This window comes from Lissotriton helveticus, chromosome 3_1 (assembly GCF_964261635.1).
Source record: "Lissotriton helveticus chromosome 3_1, aLisHel1.1, whole genome shotgun sequence".
Taxonomy (NCBI): Eukaryota; Metazoa; Chordata; class Amphibia; order Caudata; family Salamandridae; genus Lissotriton; species Lissotriton helveticus.
In genome coordinates this window covers 402,404,089-402,426,086 of record NC_136061.1, presented here as the reverse complement: position 1 = coordinate 402,426,086, position 21,998 = coordinate 402,404,089, and the positions used below count along the sequence as shown (strand labels likewise).

At 43.4% G+C, this 21,998-nt stretch overlaps 1 protein-coding gene across 3 annotated transcripts in view; it reads right to left on the bottom strand.

The window, feature by feature from the left end:
* Positions 1-21,998, bottom strand: part of MYO1C (myosin IC) — a 457,043-nt gene that overhangs the window by 172,355 nt on the left and 262,690 nt on the right. For all 3 annotated transcript variants that reach the window (XM_078680174.1, XM_078680173.1, XM_078680172.1), the window contains exons 4-6: positions 13,664-13,862; positions 12,373-12,453; positions 3,448-3,627 (exon numbers count right to left, since the gene is read on the bottom strand). In XM_078680174.1, coding sequence (XP_078536300.1) covers positions 3,448-3,627; positions 12,373-12,453; positions 13,664-13,862 — 460 coding nt within the window. The remainder of the gene's footprint in view (positions 1-3,447; positions 3,628-12,372; positions 12,454-13,663; positions 13,863-21,998) is intronic.

Genomic DNA, 21,998 nt, shown 5'->3' with positions numbered 1-21,998 from the left:
GGTGGTGTCAGGCCTTTCATCGAGAGCTACCATCAGCTGTGTGTCATCCACATAGGAGCAGACACTGAGGCCCCATTTCTTACAGATTTTTGCCAAAGATGATACTGCGGGACACCACAGCCAATGGTGCTGGGTTTGGAAAGAAAATGACCCAGTTGTACCGTTTGAGTTCAATTACTCAGGAACGAGCTGAGCCATTCTAGTGCTTTGGAATGGATTCCTTTCTCGCACAGGACTCCCAGCAGTCTATTGTGTGAGGCCATATCGAACGCTGCAGACCAATCCAACAAAATCAGTGCTACAGCTCCCCCCCTGGTCAGTCCGAGATCTGCTATTGTTTAGGACGGCCAGCAGCGTTGCCTCATTGCTGTTGGCAGCCCTGAAGCTGGTCTGCGAGGGGTCCAACAGTTCGTTCGACTCTAAGTAAATAGATCATTGTCTATTGTCTTGCACTCTTATTGCTTATACCTTTCCAACTATGTATGTGGGCATTTTCTTAGATTTGTAAGGGAGTCAGTGACCATATCCTTCCTATGTGAATTCTGTAAAATGCAACTTATGCCCCATGCCAGCAATTGCACCAGAGAATAAAACTGCTCCTTTTGAGCACTTGACACTTAAAAGGTACAGTAATCAATGAGTATAGGCTTACTCTAGGCTAAAGTAGGGTAGGGTTGTGTAGAGTTGAAAAAATAGGTTCTGGGTCCTTTTAGCACTGGGATAAGGCAAACAAGAGCACATGGCAAGTCACTGGCAGTGCAGGGCCACCAGTTAACATGCAAGAAAGCATCTCTGCAATTCCATGTCTCAGGCAAAGCCTGCCCTTTCTCTTTACTCTGCTTACAGGCTAGCTCGGATGGCGAGAACTCATGGCAACTGGGTAGTCTTTGGTTACTTACATCATCCTCTAAGCAAGTCTTCAGTCAGCTGGGTCTTGTAAAGTCCTGAAAATGGCAGCTCCTCGCCTTGCCAGACATCCCTTCTCCCACAGATCAAAGCAGCAACATGTTCCAGGAATCCAAATCCAGCATTGGGCCTTGGTTGTGTTATGAAGCTTCAAGCAGCGGTTCCGGCCCTGGCAAAGCTTCAGATGCTACAGGGTCCCCCTCTAATAACATACAGGTTATGGGTGTGGGTATGATTTATCTGATTTTGCATGCCAGCCAGAAAGCCTAAGTCAAATGTCTTCTAAAATGTAAGTCTTATCCATATCAGGAAAACGTTCAGCTTCCTTCTTTGCCATCTATGTTGATAAGCTTCTGGAGCAAGGTGTACAAGGTCAGATCAGTTACAACTGGTCAAAGTCTCACAGAGGATTCATAGACATAGTTCATAAGAAGGTGTCAGGAGACAGCCGGCAACACAGGAAGAGTCAGGACATTTTTTAAGTGCAAACCTAACTTGCTTGCAATTGAGCATGTTATGAAGGCAAGCCCCAGATGGGATACATGGAGCAAACAACAGAGGGAGGACATAGACTAAGTGGAAGGGTGAGAAGTCAAAATTGAGTGAAGATTTAAGTTTTCAGTTTCTTCCTGAATTTATAGTTGGTGCTGTTCTGATGTCAGAAGGGATGCTTTTCCAAATCCCGAGAGTGTAGGCTGAGAAGACTTGTCTTCACCTAACAGCAGTGTTTAGTCTCTATTCTTTCATATCAGAGCTCCTCGTCTGGCGTTGACCTCCAAATATAGTTAGTTGATTAGATAGATAGACTGAGGTCTGGTTTAGAGGGATGTGTAAGTGACTCAGTTGATCTTGAAGATGATTCGGTCTTGCAGAGAAAGACAGTGTAAATATTTCAGTATCAGGCTGATGTTGAGGGATTTCTTCAGACAACTGAACCATGCTGCTGTACAAAGGGTGTCTTACAGGGGAGTGAGGGTAGTCTCTGGGAAGCCATTGAGCAGGGCATTAATTCCATCTAGGTGGAACAGGAGAAGGACATGTACTGTTATTCTGAAGTCTTCTCCTGGAGGAAAAGATTTCACTTTTTGAAGAAGAGAGATGTGGAACCAGGCGTTTATGGTCTTCTTAGCAATGTGTTCTTGAAGTGAGAAGTTTGAGTCGAGGATGAATAAGAGGGCTTTGTCCTATTCTGTAAGTTGGGGTGCAAAGTCCGCTAGGGTTCAGTTGGAGAGCCATGACTGAATCTGAGAATGTTTGGTGTTGATGGCAAACAGGAGGAATTCAGTCTTTGTAGGGTGTAGCATCAGGTAATTTGTAGACATCGAGGTTTGGATTCTTCAAGGCTGCCTAGGAGTCTCTGCATGTCATTGGTTGATGAGAAAATTAAGTGTCACAGAATGTAGCTGTGGAGAACTCCAGTTGACAGAGTGCAACCAGGATTTTGTAGGTGCTATTTGAATGAGGTGCTGCCGATTGGTGAGGTAGTATGAACCATTGCATAACTGTGCCAGTGAATACCATGTTATTTTTCAGGGTGTGGATCAATGCTGGATGCTTGACAGTAGAGAGGTCAAGTAGGACCACAAGGCCAGGGTAATTAAGGAAGAGGGTGAGACTGACTACTTGGAGCGTGGCTGTTACAATAATGCAATAGAAAAAACACTGGTCTTATGGGACTCATTGGTACCACTACCACACATAATCAATAACAGGTAATACAGACAGACAAAGAACTACTTAATGTAAAAACAATGACAAGCATACAAAGATCAACTCACTCAATAATCAAAGCTTCTTTTATAAATAATATTATTCATCCATCAACACCTACAGGTGCAATATATAATGAAATTAGTGCAAATGACAGTGTCCACACACAGAATTACATGAAAACACTAAAACACCTAAGATAGATATCCTAATTCATTATAATGTGAATCCTGTTATCTAATTCACAGGTAACCCTCAATTGTAGAAAATCATAAGACCAATGGCATAGGTTGAAGGATGTGCCTTTCAGCTAACAAATCATGTATAGTAACTAGAAACAAATATGCTGCCTAACAAAGATAGCTGACTTTACTCCTAGACTAAGGGCTGTTTATCTTCGCTATTCATAATGTTTTAAACAAATGACCCCGTCCTGATGAGATCTAACAAATCCCTTTCAGGTTTGAAACATCAAACAATGCACCATATAAATGTAAAAGATAAAAGAGGAGGGTCATACACATAGGGGGTGGACTTCAACAGGATTTCAGGATACTTAGATTACCCAGGAGGTTGGGGTAACCTCTAATTCTGGGAGATCCTATCAAAGACTTGTATGGGCTGCTGTTCAGAAACAGGTTAATTATCACTGGCTTTGAAAGGGTACAAAGAAATCAATAATCGCATTATTCTGTCGCCAGGCCTCAGTTTCATCCTTTCTACAATCCTTTGTTCCAACCTCTTTATGATATTGTTCACACTATTCACCCATGCTCTGATAACACCCACTGCGGTCCTCCTTTATCCTCTGCTGTCCAGTCTCCCACTCACCTTTACCAGATACTGGTAGCTCTGTGCATTCTTGTCCAGGCCCAGCCTTCGCAGTAGGTCATCTTCTCCTCCCTCCAGTAGTTGGTAAAAAATGTGAAAGTTCCGCTCGCCGTGATTCTGATGGACTACGCGGGACTTCTCTAAGAGGTAGTTCAGAATGTGTCCCCCAACTGGAGCCCCCTAAACAAAGAAAAACAGGTATTTAATTGAAAGAGCATCTAACTCTCCTATTGTTTCAGAGCATGACACAGTCCCTTCCTAGCAGTGAAGACATTTCCTATGCATCACAACTACTCTTTCAGGTACCCCGCCACAATAATTAACATCCATGGCAACCCCTACATCTCCTGAGAGAGAGCTTCGTAGTGACAGATTACTAAACTGGTACCCAATTCAACTTAGGGAGACAATTTAAACAACTTGAGTTTTTGTTGCTTGACCTGTGGCCTAGATGCATAGCTTTGGCTCTTTACACTGCAATAAAACAGGACATTACTTACTTGTGAAGCTGATTTTAAAGCTTAGCATCTATTACAGACTGCATGTCTATAGAGACAAAGCACTGTCAATAGCAGAAACAACTTTTTTATTATTTTTTCATAGTCCATTCCATGCTACTTATGGATGAAAGGAAATGCCCCATGGTTATCTCTTTAACCAAACCCCATTAAGATTTCAAATGCTGATCCAATACGGGTTTTCTCATGTTTCTTCAGCACTTTGAGATTTTCTCTGTACTTCCTAGTCCACTACAGCAGGCATTCGATTAGTTTCTTGCATTTACTTCTGTAACTTAAGGTGTCATCTCAAACGTGTGATCTTGCAAGACATTTGCCATCTCCCGCAATCTTAGTCCCATATTAATTCACAATGTATATTATTTAAATCCTGCTTTCAGATTTTCAGCTCAGTATATTACATTTGCTGTTTATTTGGCTCTATCATACTTGACTTTCCGAACAGATTGTCTAACATACTGCACTAAGAGAAACACTTTGCCATTGGGCCTGTAACACTACATTGCATTATCCAATTACCTTCAATGGTTGTCATTTACATACAATTACAATGCAGTTCACCTTTACTTATGCAGTCCATCTCTATCAAGTAGACACAGAGGCTACCATCGCTTCATGGCATGTAGACAATTGTTACTGCTCTTCCACCACAACAGAAGACGGTATCCCTCATATTTCCTTGCAGCTAACTTGGTTCTGACATATACTTACAGACTTTTAGACATGCTGTACCAAGGCACCTTTATGGTTCAGGTTTGGTATATTACATAGTTTATTTAGAACAGATCCACAGCATGGAATAACATAGGGTTTGTTTTACCTAATTGATCGTTATCATCACACTTCGTTCTTTACTCTGTTTTGGTATGTTATTAGAGGAACCGGTATACCACACCATTGTTATATGACTCTGCCAACATCTTTTGGGAACCAACATCTGATTAACTTAGGCTAATAAAGTCAGAGCTCTCTTTCAATAAAGTGGAACCTGGCACATCTAGTGCTTCACAGATCAGTGCAAGTCATATGAATGTAGGTTTTTATTCACTTCACTAGGTCACTTCTGGATTCTTATCTATTCACTTACCAGATTTTGAGCACTGTCATTCTTTATTCTGCTCCTTACTTTGAAGTGCTCACTGCCTTTTTCGCATTGTAACGTGTAACACAAATACAGAATCTCCTTTATCTTTTGGTGACAGGATCTTTGGTCTACTCACACTGGTCATAGCCTGTTAGGGTATCTGCATAAACGGAGGATAGTATATATCTGTGTAAATGACTTCAAGCTGTGTAGCACATAGATTTCAACAATGTACTGGCCATTTCTTATGGCTTGTAAAGCCTTAAAAATGTTCAAAGGGCAAAACGTGTTGGCTCTCAACAGTTTCACATGGAAAAGATGACTCAGAATAAGAATATTAAACAGCTGACAACCTCCAATTCTGTTTTTGTTTAAGTGTTAAGTTGTGCAAACAGATTCTATATATTTATTTAGGTATGCAACTAAACCTAGGTTATGTTTGAACAATCGTGGGGAGGTGCCTAGCTATTTACAGATATGGCTTTTCCACAAAGTATGAAGACAGATAGAAGTGTGCACTAGACGTATGATGCCAGAAAAAGGTGGGGAAAATTAACTAAAGGCAGGACAGTCCTCGCTACTAAATCGACCTAGAATTCATGTCACTAGTCTGGACTCCAACGAAGGGCCCTTGCTTCTAAGTAAACCAAAGTTGTGACCCAACAGTAGAAAGGACAATCAGGTCTGGTTCTGTCCATCACTCTCCCTCACGCTTATATAGGGAATAAGGGATGCAGTTTTATACCTAAGCAACAAGTCATACATAGACTGTCAGAATTCTCAACACAATAGCTGAAGTATTTCGTGCACAACAAAAATGTAAAGAAAATATTTTTCACAACAGAGAATCCATTATGTCTATACACTTATTGGACATTATTTGGATATAAGTAAACAATGCAAGTTGCAAGGACTTCTAAAATCTAGTGCATGAAGATTTCTTGCAGCAGGTGACTGAGGGTTTTTAACAAGTTGGTAATTCTAAAGTTTAAATAACATGGAAAGGAGAGATGTCCTTCACCCGATACCTTTGTCTTATCCAAGAACTAATTTGCACTCATGTATTTGAAAGCAAGGTCTGACTGTGAAAGCCTGAAACTCAATGACTCTTTATTAACGTCACCGCTGTCCAATCAATTAATTTGACTGGACATATGCGCATTGGTTTGAATTGGGGGAATATTAACGTTAGCAGCTACATATTCACAATATTAACCTTAGCAGCATCATATTAAAGACCAAGACTAAAGGTTGTACTCTGTGTCTGTGGGGTTATTCTCCATCGAGGTAACCATGTAGCATTAGAATCTTAAACAGCAATGCAGGGTCTTTCTTTTCTGTTGCTAGATGCACCATCACTGGACTAAGTCAACCTAGTATTCACTGAATGAAATTATATGCATTGTGTAATACCTTGCAGGCATATTTAAAAAAATGTTCACTGTTAGTGCTAAGGTCATGTTGCAAATCTGTTCTACTTTTCTAAGAAACACTTCCCGATTGTTGCTCTCCTCCTTTCTGTTACAACTTCTCTACATCTATGATGGTAATATTCTAAGACCTCAGGAACTGAGTCATAACCTAACGTCTGAATAAATGAGTTTCACAATTAAGGTGTTGCGGAGAGCTAGCATTCTAGTTAATGTGAATGATATCTTCATTAAATGAGTACCACGTCTGAAATCCCTTTTCGACTCACTGCCAAATCAAAGGAATTGGGAGAAATTAATAATAAAATATTATATAATCTACTCCTCGACAGAGCCTTGGTTCTTGACAGGAGTTGTGGATACCTTGGTGGCATAATCGTAACATGTTTTGTTGCATTTTATGGTGAATAAGTCTATTTCTACTAATCCCAATCCGGAAATACTTATTCATCTATGGTCTCATTTAATTCCCATCAACAAACGGTGCGTAGTCCTTTAGCTAGAATGTCTATCAAGTTGCTATTGAGAGAGGCATGTTATTTTGCCTCCACATGCATGTTTGACTTACTGATCACCTTCTGCATTACGACTGGAGATTGTGAGCCCTTTGTTTCAGGACGTTTTGCATTATGTGGTCTAATTGGTCTTATCGTTCACTATCTTCTCTGCAAATGGATTTGACACACATTTCGTGGCCAGAACTTGTTCTATAACTCCAGCACACTGTTATAAAGAGTGCTTTAATATGGATCCCATTTGCCCTGTGCTATCATATTCATTGTCTGGGCTTCAACCCTGTGATCGATGCATCAGCTGTAGCAGTGACTAGATGTACGTGGTCTGAAAAAAAGCGTGGGGTTACTGCAACAGAAATCCAGATTCTCACAAGACTCTTATGAACTTCCACAACTACTGCATCATGCCAACCCTCCTGCTTCTGTAGCCATGGATTGTTGAGCCATTTATGCAAAAAACCCATATGAAATCTGGCATGCAGTAGAAGCTGAATACATATCGCGTCATCTGCAGAAACATAATCATTGCTCTCAATGTCAAAGACTGATGATGGTAAAATGGAATATATCTTTTGCCCCCACAGTAATAATATGTGTACAACAAACCAGAGTTATGAACCACCTTTTCGAGATAGAGAGACCAGGTCAAATGAACAACACATGAATGAGATTACACATATTATAGGTTATAGTACTATCAGTAGTTATTTATATCTTGGATAGAGGGTTACCAGTTAAATGTAGACCTCCAGTTTTAAAAGGCATATAAAACTCCTTTAGCATTAAGATTTATTTATTTATTAAGATTTATCTGTATATAAAACTGCAGGGAGCCCTTCCTACTGATGCACATGCTGGGTTTAAATGTTTGTTTGTGGAGCAGTGATTTAGTGCTTACTCAAAGCTCCGTAATTGCAAAGTGTGTTAAGCTACCCTTTGAGTTTTGTGTGGGAGTTTTCCGCCTATGTATATGTTTTTAGTATACCAATTAATAATACAAGATTTGATAGTAAATATAATAAAGTGCTTTATCTGAAGAAAATTCTTCAAATATAAAAAACATTTAAAGTATTTGCAGTGATAATCTGAACAAGGAACAAGCATGATCTCTAGAGCATGATCTCTAGAACCCAAAACTAAAATGCCCAATTCCAGCCTAACAGCTTTAATAGGCAAATTTGGCCAAGGAATAGAAAAGCGTTCCAGAGCTTTGCCTGTATTTTGTCTTCTTGCTCCAATAACAGCACAAAGCTACATAAAGTACACTTGCAATGTATGTGGTCATTAAGATTTGCATATCATGCCTACACATTAATGCAAAATTTGTATATTAGGCCTACAATTTTGTGCACAAGCCCCTTAATTCCGAAGGTCAACTTCACAACCAGACTAAATATATCACTTGACAATATGCTAAACGTCTACCAAACCGAACTACTAAGTATAGACATTCCTTAACAGCATCTACGGATGACCCTTTGATAGTCCAGTTTCTAGGTAACTTGTCATTCCGATCCGAAAAATCATTATTATTGTCTTTAGTAAGTTGCTCCTCAGTTTATGAGACTAAAAACAGGGATAAATGATGCAGGAGACTGATGGGGTAAGACCTACAAGGGCACGATCACCATCAACTATGAGCAGCAGTAGGAGACAACCCCTGAGGGTTGGTAGAAAGCTTCAGACTTGTGAGATTATATCCATGAGGTCTGAGAGATATAGCGAGAAAAGCAAAGCGGCAAGAATGCATCCTTGATTAAGGCTGTTCTCTAGTATTTTTCAAAGTAAATTATTATATCAAGAAATGTTACATCTGATTAAAATGAAAGCCCACTGATCAAACAATCAGCTGACATTTCTGCAAACCCTTTTGACCGCTACCTGCAGCTCATCATAGCGCCGACCCTGTGAACTAGTTCACCTGTGCAAATGTGTCACAGATCAGCAAGAAAAAAAAATTGTGACTTAAAAAATTCTAAGTGAGTGAATATGGAGTAATGAGGCCCAAGCCTCGGTATTCAAAAACACCAGTGTCAGATCAAATCTGGGAGCCGGAGAAGAAGAACAGACCAGCATGTTACACTCTTGTTACTCAAAGTTCACTCTTCCCACTGCATCGATCTGGCATGATCGTGCTGCCAATAACACTGGTAAGCGTCACAACATTGTTTTATCTTTCATCTCTCTAATATAAACAAAAAATATGATATCTGTATAATAGTTGACCAACCTTAAACGTATGACCTCTCTCTCTCTATCTCCTTAACTGAGAGAGTTCCTTAGGATGACTATGTTGAATGAGTTCACCAATCATACTTAATGTAATTTGTCTTTATATTGTTATTTTATGTTTACATAGTTAAATATACATATTATTTGTTCTTACCCTATGTTGTTCACCTCTCATGTATATGTCATTATTGTGTACCTTATACACTTGTTTAAAGCACCCCTACCTTACCTTATAATAGTTCTAATTACTTCTATATTCCTTTAAGCCCTGATGAAGTGATGATTTAATTGATTTTGTCATGAAACGTGTTGGTGTAAGTCCTCTGAATCTGATTAACTTTTACTGGATACCAATTCACAGGATAAACATCAATGTGAATTCAAATCATGTCTTCCAGTAAAAACACTTCTTGGAATCATTCTAATCACCCTTTATAGCCATGGGCGATTGCCCAACACTGGACACAAAGGGTGGATGAGTTTCACTTTTGGCACAGGGGAACTGAATTTGGATTTGGATAAAAGGAATGGGCTGATGTGTTTAAATCCTCTGGCTCCCACACAAAACATGTACGGAGTGCAACATTCACCAGCCTGACTCAAACAAATATCTCAAATACATACAACATTCATCCTGCATCCATTTCCCAGACATAATGAAGGCAAAGTCTCCTACTAAGGGTACAGGTAGAAAAGGCTTGAATCTCTGGAATAGGATGATGTCTGCACCATCTTCATTTCAAGCGTCAACACTGCCAGAGGACTCGCATGATTGTCAAGCTCACTGGAGGGAAAACACCAGGTTGCCCTAAAAATGTTCAAGAGTAGAGTGACATAACTTTCCAAAGCCATGAACAACCTTTGGGTCCTCTTGCTATGAAGGTCTGTCCAGTTCTATGACATATGCCACAACTAAAATCGATTAGTAAATTGGATACAGAGATGGCATATTCATAGATGCTTTATGCCTTTCCCATGCATTAACAAACTGCAACCTGAATTTGTGCATCTATGCACAGCCTAAACATATCAATAAAATAATCACTCTGCCTCTGATGCAGTTTCAGGATGCAATTGCGCTCTGCTGCATTTACAAATATGGAAACTACTCTACCTTAACATTTCTTTTAATATCCCTTATGTACAAAATGTGTAGCTATGATAATCCTTTCCTGAAAGAGCTGAAACATACCCCACATGTTGCAAATAAACAAAACTCCTACATTGCCATTCCAGTCATACTTCTTTGAATGTGGGCTGACATTCTTGTCAGTCTCTAATGTCTGTGTTATTTCTAGCACTTAAATCTAAATGTATGGATCCAGGAACCTAAAATCCTTAAAATGGTGCTGTGTATTTTAAAGACATGTATGGTGACAGATGCACTCCATTTCAAAACTCGCATATCAGGTGTTTTTACCGTCACATTTGGTGCGGAAGTGGGCACTTTGCCTTCCCTTGCCTCTGAATTCCTTGAAGATTATTGGACAGTTAGATCAGTCAGAAAGATTGAGTTCTGTGCAGTAGCCAGACATAAATCTTCTGTCCTCTATAATCTGCAGAACCCGCCAATGATTGCACCATGTTCAATTCAAGTTTTTATCATCTTCCAGAGAGTATGAAACTATGACTTAGACAGGGAAAACACAATTACTAACAGAATTAGCCTCCAATGCAAGGTAAATAGAAGCGGTGTCTGGGTACGGTATGGAGTGGTTATATATACACACAAAGCATTTTCCATTCCCTTTGCGAGGCCTAAGGAACTTTCTATATATAATCTATACCATTTAGAAGATGCTTTACAGACCCAGAAGCTCAATGGAGCATTCAGACTTTCATCGAGATCCTGGTCTCCCTTCAATCGCATGCGTGACAGGATGTCTGTTGCAATTAAATTTATGTAGGAAAAGTTGTGGGACTGCAGGCGGTGAGCAGAGAGGAAGAAGTGTCTGCTTCACTGAGACAGACGTAGTTGCCTTTGCGAATACTTACCATTTTTGTGTAGTGACTTTTTTTGCGAAGGGCGTTTAGAGGGGTTGTATATTCCATAGGTAGGTCAAGCAGTTGGGCTGTGGGTTTAAGTAGAAAGCCACCCTATAATTTTGGCCCATCCAGTTGTCCTGTTTGCAAACCCCTTTTTGGCATGAAGGCCTAACAACTTGTAGGGGTTTGATCTGTGTAATCCAGAAGGACACCAAGTCACCCCCGATTGCATGTGTTACTGGTATCAGAGAGCATCAAGTGATATCAATGCTCAGACTATGATTAACTGTGGAAACAAAGGTGCTTTGAAAATCAATGTTTGCTTGGGAAGCAAGGTTGTCTAACAAATAAATAGGAATCCGTGTCCCTATGTTCTTTGTCATTTCCAACTCTTTAATATCATTCAGAAAAATCAAGTTAGTATTAGATACTGTCACATATGTATACACTAAAGGCAATGTGTTTGCAATATCGCCCCAAACCAGCAATTCAGCTTAGGAATAACTCCTTTTGTAAATACAGTCACCATCGAAACTCTCCCCTGCACTGAATGCAACCCTGAAGAGTTATTTGAACCTGAATGCCATAAGGGAGAAATGCACTCGGGATGTTAAGTAGCATAAACTAAACTTTATTGGTTCTTGGCAACAGCAAGTGAGAGCTGTTGGAAGATTGATGCTATATTCCTGTGCCATGCATTCACATTTCCCAATACAGAAATTAAATGAATAGTGTTTTTGTATAGCACACTACTGCCCAAAGGCTTCTAGGCGCTTTCTACTTTCTATATTCCTACTTAGACTGCTACTGTTGTAAAGGAGCAGAGGCTTGCTCACTGACAGCCACTGGCAACAATTACAGGAGTCTGCTTTAATGGAGTTATATAGCATACTTAGGATCTTGCACTGATGATTTATAAAAATGTTCTGGTGTCATTGTCGCCACTTAGTTTTTGTATATGCCGGAGAGACAACAGGCTGAATGAGTTTAGAGGGCACAAACATATGCAAGGATCAATGAAGTGAGAGATCATTTAGTTCACAACAAGGAGAGATGATGCAGAAAACTAGAGGGGGAAAAGGGGCTGTACAGAAACATGCACAGCAGTACAGAAGTGAACATTTAAGACCTATGACTTCTCAGATAGACTTGAAAATTACCTTATAATCAAACTGCACATCCATGTACTTGCCGAACCGGCTTGAGTTGTCATTTCGTAGTGTTTTTGCATTACCAAAGGCCTGAAAATAATAATAAGAAAAAAATAACTCATCAAAAAATTACTATATAATTCCCATAGTAAAGAAAGGGCACATATGAGTCACCTGTAAAAGAGTACAGTAAGAGTAACATCAATAACAGACAAATCCCGTTCAGGCAGCATAATCAACACATGATGCATCTCTGACGGCACTAACAGGAATGGAGCATATGTCGCCTGTGCTTCAATGAAACCTCAGAGTTTATGGAAGCTGGGTCCAGCATGAGAGAACTGGTGGTCACTCTTAGATGTGTTAGCATTTGAGGACAATGGAATGTGCATGTAAGGAAAAAAGTGGTATTGTCTGCATCATTGGCTAGTGTCTATGCTAGAGGACCATTCTATGTAGGTGTGTGCCTGCATTAAGTACAACGCGGTTGAGTCTGTCTAAGGAACACAGTAAGTATACATGTAACAAAGGAATATGGAACAGATTAGTACATACTAGGATCATGGTAGCAAAGATCCCAGAAAATTGACCTAGTACTTGCAGTGATAATCTCTCATCTGTATTACTGCATTAACCTCTAGTATAAATCTCCAATAGGCCCAGAACAAGTCAAGAAACGTGCAACATGCCTCTGGTTCGGATTAAAACACCTCCATTTGCACAAAGTATAGGAATAATCCAAAGGTAAAACCCTTAGTCTATTACGGAAGGAGTTCTATGGCCCCTTGCTGGAGTACCTTGCAAACTGATTGCTCGTATCTTTCAACCATCAGCCTAAGGCCTGCCAAGCAACATATGATATCCACAAGGTCCACAATTTTGATGGAAGACCCCCTCATATACAAGGCTCATCTCTTTGGAACTCATTACCTCCTACAGACGAGGCAAGAATCTGACTTTCTGAAATTTAGGTAGTCCAGGAAAATAGCCACTTCATATGAACTTCTTTAACTCGATATGCTGCTAGGACAGTCACAGGCTTGATAACAGTCTCTTCCAGGCTTACATTTGTTGGCTTCTCCAAGGCTTTAGCATCTTACCCATAACTGCAAAATGTGTCCGCCAGCTGTCCCTTCAGCAGCAAGCTGACTGACTGAATTTTCCAGTCCAGGTCTCCCAGTATTTTTCCATTCCTGTACCTGTACTGAAGATGCCACGATACTAATGTATGCAGGACTTTACAGAACTCCAAATAATCCACAGATTTGCTTTTTGTTCCAGTACGAGCTCAACTATTTACCTCTAACACAGGATTGGACTGGAGTAGCCGATCTTTAATGGTCTCCACCTGGTCGCTGACAGGGCAGGTAATGGCGAAGTACTGCAGAATCTTCTTCGTGGCCTCAGTCTTGCCAGCACCACTTTCCCCGGATATAAGGATACACTGATCTCGCCTTTCTGTACGCATTGACCGATAGGAGTTGTCAGCAATTGCATAGCTAATATAGAAATAAAGAGGAGAGACTGTCAGCCTGTTTCAAGAGAAAAAAAGCCTCAAAGGACTGTGCAGTGATGAGATATTCGCAACACGCCCACCGAATCAACAATTCTACCACCAAATTTCATAAATCATTAGCTATCTCACAACATTCTGAAAATCATTGATTTTCTGCCAGTGCACCTCAGAAAGCTGTATTGTACCAACTGTCTCAAAAATAAGTGATCACCTTTCAGAAACATTGATAAATCTACATTATCTTAAATAACTCACTGTCCATTATGTATCCCTCTTGGGATTCTGACCTATCGTGCAGTAGCTGTCGAAGGCGAAGCAGTGCTTAGTCAAACACACATTTTCTCTGTTTACTGGTATAAAGTCATTAACATATATTTAAAAAAAGGAAGAGTTGGGTTCAATGGTAAAATGCCAATGTTCTTACAAAAGAAGAATAAATTATAAAACTGAAAGAAACCACTACCAAATTTTTTGGGAGGGAGGTAACAGAAAAGGAGAGTGACTAACTTCATGTTGTCTTTGGATCCGGGAGAAGATTAGATCACAACAGAACAGAGCACGAGGCTATTAGGGGAACATAAGCAATCACTGCACTGTTAAGACTCTGAGTGGCTTTGACTTGGGAGGGCCCAACAAACAATACAATGTACCATGAATTGTACTGCTAAAGTCACTTGAGCCAATGCAGAGTCTTGCAGTTGATACAAAAGGGGTCGGATGTATGTACAATGCCTTTGCTAAAAGTGATCACAATTTGTGCACCAACGTTTACCGAATGCATTGGTATTTTGCAAACCGACCTATGTGATGATAAATCGATCCAAAAAATACTGAATCGTTGTGGGGCGCAATTTACACTACATCATTAATATTAATGAGCTATGTGCCTATAGCACCCCACTATGATTTGTTGCCATCAAGGGGATGGTGGCCTGCTGGGGTAAGCATTTTGTCTGGTCATTTTTAAATACAGCAATCATATTTTAATGCAGCAAGGTTAATGCAGCAATGATTCCTTAAAGTAAAACCGGATGTAAAAAATAAAAAATAAATGCTTTACAACCTTTTTGTTTTGGAAGTCAGCTGTGGTCCTATGTTTTTTCCAACATGCACATAAGGGAATGGAGTCCACATTTAAGGTGTGATAATAATATTAAAACAATAATACACACTACAAGGCATTGGTATTAGGAAGGGATGCTCTAAACATGTCCGTAAAATACTGATTCAGGATGGTTTCTGAACATATTAAAGAATTCAGAAAATATTTTTCTAAACATTAAATGGGCAAGTAGATTTGAAGAAGGGTTTTAACATTCTCAAAACTGCTGAGTTACCATATCAGAGGATTTGCAAACGCTAAAACCTTTGTACATCTGGCCCTAAGTCTCATATCCAAGATCCACAGATGAGTCTAAAAGCTGCAAATGTAGGCATCCTATAAGAAGGGCCTTTTCATAATCTAGCCCAGACGCAATTGTGGCAAAAATCCGGCCATGAGAAATCAAGGTAAATTCTCCATAGGACTCTATGTAGGAAGAATTAGACTGATGGAACTGTTTTTTAACTTGGGTATTACAAAAAAGTATGAATCACACTTGAACCTCAGCTTCTGGGTTGTTTTGTGGTTAGCAACCCAGAAATGCAGACCCTAGCGTCCTTCCTGCTGCTTAGGATCATGATCTCTATTTTAACAATATTCTGATTGAGACAGTGTCTGCCCATCCACTCTTTAATCTCCATCATGCAGTGCTAGTAACACCTGGCTCCAGTAACCAGATCCCTATTGAAACTTCAGCAATTAGAAGGCCCTTGGCATGTAGACAGTGCTACAGGATGGGTTGAGGCGGAGGTTCAACGTAAACAATATACAGGTTAGGGGATAAAGAGGAGCAATGGAGATCATTTGTTGAGAGAAGGCATGAGTGACAAAGGGCAGTAGAGAGAATTCTTGGTCCAGCTAATTTAAGAATGGTGTAGACTGGTCAGAGAGAGGGACGATGGAACTGTTACAAGTCCCATATGCAGTAACACAGGTTGTGGGGCACGTATAGTTCAAGAAAGCTGTTAATAGGAAGAGAGGGTACTCTTAGAAACAGTTGTATTCGACAATGAAGGGGACAGGGGTGGGCGGCGTCTGGAGCTGGGGCCGGTGCACTTCCCCCTTAGAGTTCTAGCGGGAGGGGGAGGTTTCCTCAATCCCGGGCGGGTTTTGGGCGAAAGGCGCTCTGCTAATTGGGGATGTGGTTAGTTCAAAGCCTACAAAGCAGGGTAGCAGGGTGGGAAGGCTGTTGGGGAGGGGGGGTCTTGACAGTTTGGTGATTGTTTGGGGCATGGTGGAAAGGTCAGGGGAGGGGGGCAGCGGGGGAGTTGGAAGGGATGGAACCGAGAGGGGGGTGGGAGGAGGGGTTGGGAAATGTTTAGTGTTGTCACGACAGATTTTTGAGGATATCAGGATGAGTTGTACCAGAGATTTCAGGGCCCTCATTGCAGTCAGGATGGAAAGTAACCATGGGGTGGGATAAAAGCCTCAAGATTATGAGCTGGAACATCAATGGGTTGGGGGATAAACTCAAGAGAACCATAGTGCTGCAATTTATCAAACGTCACTTGCCGGACGTGGTGCTCCTCCAGGAGACCCACCTACTGGGAAACTCATGTCACGCACTGAATAGATGGGGGTACTCACTTGCTATCCATGCCGGATTCACCTCAGGGTCCCGAGGGGTGGGCATAATGACCCGCCGCCATTTCCCAATGGTCATAGACCGCATAGACTCTGACCCTCTTGGCCGCTATGCTGCCATTACGGGCATATGGGAGGGCCAGAGAGTTAACCTTGTCACTAGCTACATCCCACCTAGTCTCCAATCCCAATCATACCTGGACTTTGGGAAACTGCTTCTATCCCTTCCGGAAGGGCAGCAGGTAGCAGGAGGCGATTTCAATGCAGTGCTCTCTCGACGCCTCGACAGGCACCCCCCTTAGAGATATACCACCGGGCCATATGTGGTTAGTTGATTTCACCGAGACGTTTGGCCTCACTGACATATGGCGTTTCAAACACCCTAGAGATAACCAGTACACCTTCTTTTCGAGGCCCCACCATACCTTCTCTCGCATAGATTACATGTTGGCACCTATACACCAGGGCACCACCGTGCAGACGGCCACACACTTGGCGAGAGGCATTTCGGACCACTCCCCGCTATTCGTACATCTTACGTTGGGAGAAAGGAGGGAGGGGGACAATAATGCCGATTAACGCCTGGTATCTCCGTGATGAGGACACAAAAAAGAAACTGACCCTGGCGATTACTCGCTACTTCGAGGACAATGGCGGCACGTTCGACTCCTTGGTAGTGTTGTGGGAGGCCTTCAAGACAGTGCTTAGAGGGGAGGCCCTCTCGGTGACTGCGGGTCGCCGCAGGGACAGGGAGGCACAAATGGTCACTCTGGAGAAGGAGCTGCAGGAGGCTGCGGCTCTTGCCGGGAGCACCCCAGAGGCACCTCACCATCTACAGATTAAGAGTGCGGAGTATAAAGCACTAGCGACGGACGCTGCCAAACATATCCTAAGGGACAGGGAGGGTAGACTCTACGACCAGGGGGACAAGGCCGGTAAGCTCATAGCGTGGCTGGACAAAAAGCAGCAATCGCAGAAGGTGGTGGCAGAGCTCAAGTCAGGGTCAGGGGCTGCCATCACGGAACCCCGCGATATAGTGAGGGAGTTTGAGCGACACTACCGGACAGTATACAGCAGGGGGTCCGACCGGCCCGAGGAGGACTCTGTAGACCTGCTTACCGACATCCGTCTCCCAACCCTTACGGAGGCGGAACGTGAAACTCTCGAGGCACCACTCACGGTCGAGGAGCTAGGCCGAGCTATTCATAATCTTCACTCGGGGAAGGCCATGGGGCCCAATGGGCTGCCGATCGAGCTGTACAAGCTCCGGCCAGATGGCCTCAGCCCCTTCCTCAAGCGAATGTTTGAGGAAAGCAAGGAGAGGGGCATATTGCCGCGAGATCAGCGTATAGCCACCATTGTAGCCATTCCCAAAGACGGCAAGCCACGAGACTCCTGTGCATCTTACAGACCTATATCTCTGCTCAACGCGGAGCCCAAAATCCTGGCCAAGGTACTGGCTAATAGGCTCAAGCCAGTCCTACCAACACTGGTCCACCCGGACCAGTCGGGCTTTATGCCCCATCGCAACACGGCTCTCAACCTCCGCCGTCTCCATGGGGTGCTGGGGCGTAGTCAGACTCTCGGGGAGGACGCAGTGGTGGTATCACTTGATGCCCTCATGGCGTTTGACACGCTAGAGTGGCCATATATGATGGCTGTCCTACGTAAACTGGGCTTTGGCCCTGAGTTTCTTGGTTGGGTGCGACTCCTGTACTCCGAGCCACTGGCACAGGTTACGGATAACAACAAGGTCTCCGAGGTCTTCACCCTTGAGAGAGGGACACAATAGGGGTGCCCCCTCTCGCTCCTGCTCTTCGCGTTATCCCTGGAGCCACTTGCGGCCTGGATCAGACAGGACCTCTCTTTGAAAGGGATCTGGTGGGCCGATGGCTGGGAGGACAGGATATCGCTTTATGCGGACGACGTCCTCCTTTACCTCACCAAGCCTCGTAAGTCCTTAATTGTAGCCATGGACATCTTCACGAGTTTTGGCAGGAACTCTGGCTATAGCGATACAAAAGGGGATGATGGACGGAGCGTTTGAGCAAATCAAACACTCACCCCCAGTCAACTGATCTGGGTTTAATCCATCACCATTCTTTAGTTCACTCAGCCACCCTAGTTCAGACATGGCAATATGCAAATCAGCCTGACCCTGTGCCTCATGGGAACAGTCCTGCCCGAACTGCCAAGCCATGTCTTCCCTGGACCGGAAACAAGCATCCTGGGACCGGTTTCGGATTCATAATCCTCCTCTGCCAGGCTATCTTGAATCCAGTGGCCAAGTGAAAAAGGGACTCACGTCTGAGCATACCCTGCGAACTTAGGGCGAACAAAGCGATACAAAAGGGGATGATGGACGGAGCGTTTGACCAAATCAAACACTCACCCCCAGTCAACTGATCTGGGTTTAATCCATCACCATTCTTTAGTTCACTCAGCCACCCCAGTTCAGACATGGCAATATGCAAATCAGTCTGACCCTGTGCCTTATGGGAACAGTCCAGCCCGAACTGCCAAGCCATGTCTTCCCTGGACCGGAAACAAGCATCCTGGGATCGGTTTCGGATTCATAATCCTCATCAGCCTGGCTATCTTGAATCCAGTGGCCAAGTGAACAAGGGACTCACGTCTGAGCATACCCTGAACTCTGGATATACCATTAACTGGGGTAAATCAGTAATGTATGTCGTTCATGGCGATTCCCCGGAGCTGCCTACTTACGGTAGCCTCGGACGGGTTTAAGTACCTGGGCATTTTTGCTTCTACAGAAAGGGCCATCAGATATGACAGGAACCTCCTGCCCCCACTACAGCGGTTTAAAAGGGATTCCCTCTCCTGGAGAAAGCTCCCACTGTCCTTGCTAGGAAGGGCGTCGCTATTCAAAATGATGGCGTTGCCTAGATTCTTATGCGCACTGCAAAATCATCCAGATATGGTTCCGCAGTCTTACTTCAAGGCTATTGAGACTGCGCTTAGGGAGCTGCTCTGGTCCGGAACGCCCCGAATCTCCCTGCCAAAACTCACAATGAGCTGGTTTGATGGCGGCATAGCACTGCCGGACATTCGAAAATATTACTGGGCCGCTCATCTCTCGGCCATTAATCAGACTACGTATTGTGACGGCAATGACCCGGGCTATGGCATGGACAGGTGGCTGTTGCTGGGCGGGAACTTTGAAGCGGCCTTGTATTTTAAACCGGGCAGATACCACCTGACTGGACCGACCAAGCACTCAGTCCAAATATGGCTCACAGTGCAACGACACCTAGGGTGGGCTAACACTTTGACTATGCCTACCCCGCTGTGGGTTTCACAACGACTGGGCACCCTGAACCGGACCAAGGGGTTCCATAGCTGGGACCTAATTGGAATCTCCCATATCAGAGACCTATGGGGGTCCGACGGAGTGGTGTCCTTTGCATCACTCCAGAATACCTATGAGCTTGCTCAAACTGAATATTTCAGATACCTGTAGGTTAGGCACTCCCTCCAATCCAACATTCCGCCAGGAACTATGCCCCCAGACACCTCACCCATGGAGGACAGACTGCTGGACGGTCATTTACCCGAACATGCCATTTCACTCACATACAAAAAGATTATCAATATCTCCCCTGATATACTGCTACCCCTTAAAGGGAAGTGGGAGACCGAAGGGCTGGAGATAGACGAGGAGGAGTGGCAGAGTGCTCTAGCTTCCCCTAAGGAAGTGGCCATATCGGACAGACTCAGGCTCATTCAGCTCAAAATCCTTCAACGTGTATATATCTCGGAGACCAGATTGCAACTGATGGGCCGTAGTGAGGACGGTCTCTGCAGGAGACTATGCGGGGGGAGGGGGACGTTCTTCCACATACTGTGGGATTGTCCAGTACTCCAGCCTTACTGGCGCCGGGTACACATTTGCATGCGAGAGGTGTGGGAGATCGAGCTCCGAGCGGAGGCGAAGAGGTGTATCCTGAACATTTGGGAGCCCACGGATCTGCCGCCCCGTGGGAGGACATGGGCCGTGGGAGGACATGGGCCACACTGAGATTCATAATCGCAAAGAGAAACATAGCCAGGCTGTGGGGGGCAGAGGCGCCGCCAAAACTAGGGGCATGGAAAAGGGACATGGATTGGTGCATGCTCCAGGAGAAGAAAGTCTATACAGCCAGGGGATGCCCCCGTAAATGGTGTGACATATGGTCTGCATGGAATGAATACAGGGGACATATTTGTGAACCCCCCCAAACGAATGCCCTGATTGACGAACCGCTCGCACTGTAGAATGTTTAAATTATGTACTGCAATGATTACTTCAAAATGTCGGTTACCAACGAGCTCTGATTTCTGACAATATAACTATATGTATAACTATGTTTATCTGTGACACTCACCACTGTTTTCTGCAAGGTTAATAAAAAGATTTTTTTAAAAGAATGGTGTAGACCACGATACAACATCGCCTTAAAGAGTTGGCTTTAAAACTTTTTATGAAAATGTTACGGTTCACTGCGAGCAAGTTGTCAGGATCTGGCACGATCCCTAAAGTCCTCCTTCCAGGCAAACGTGGGACCCCAGCAGCAACTATGGCTCAGAAAACTCAACAAAGGAAAGCCGAGAGAGAGAGGAAAACAGAAGCGAAATCCTCCGCAATTCGGAACGAGGATCCGCTCACAGCATCTGACCCAAACAAAAATTCGCCCGTACCTACACGAAGCAACAAGTCTGCGGCTGCAAAAGAAGTTAAAGAATCAATACTCAGACAGCCTACCTTATCAGAGTCATTTAGTGCGAGGCTTACAGCAAATGCAGTGGTCAAATCGGCAGGAAAACATCCCCCGGCAGAGAACGACAATGAAGACGCTAATGGAGGAACGAGTGAGAGCGCAATGGGAGACGTCCTCGAGGACGTAAGCGTCTCGGTTACCAAGCAACAAACAAACCCAGCTACGGGCTGCGCGTCCTCGATGGGAGCAGCGGAGACAGCAGCGGAGACAGGAGAGCTGGAAGAGGCGAGCGGTAACCAGAGTAAGCAGGGGAGTAAGGGGACTGAAACAGATGCAATTAGAGCGGCAGAAGGGGCAGGAAACGCTAATAACGCTCAGATGCTGGATGCTCTATTACAGGTAGAAGAGGAAATGGCTAATAATTTGAACCAGCCCAAGGGTGCAAAGTGGGGGAGCCTAGCGAGTATTGAATCACAGAGAGAACGTGAAGGCGATACATTTTTCTCTGTCAATGAAGGTTTAGACACTACCTCTAGTGAAGAGGAAGGCAAAAGTTCAACAGAAATCAGCTCAGATACAGAGGGGAGCGATAATAGAAACACAAAGAAAAGGAGGAAACCGACCGCAAGGCGAGGGGGCTCCCCAGACAAAACAAATAAAAAACTTTTATGGGACTACTCAGCAACTTCAGTGGTTTATCAGGAGCCTCTACAAG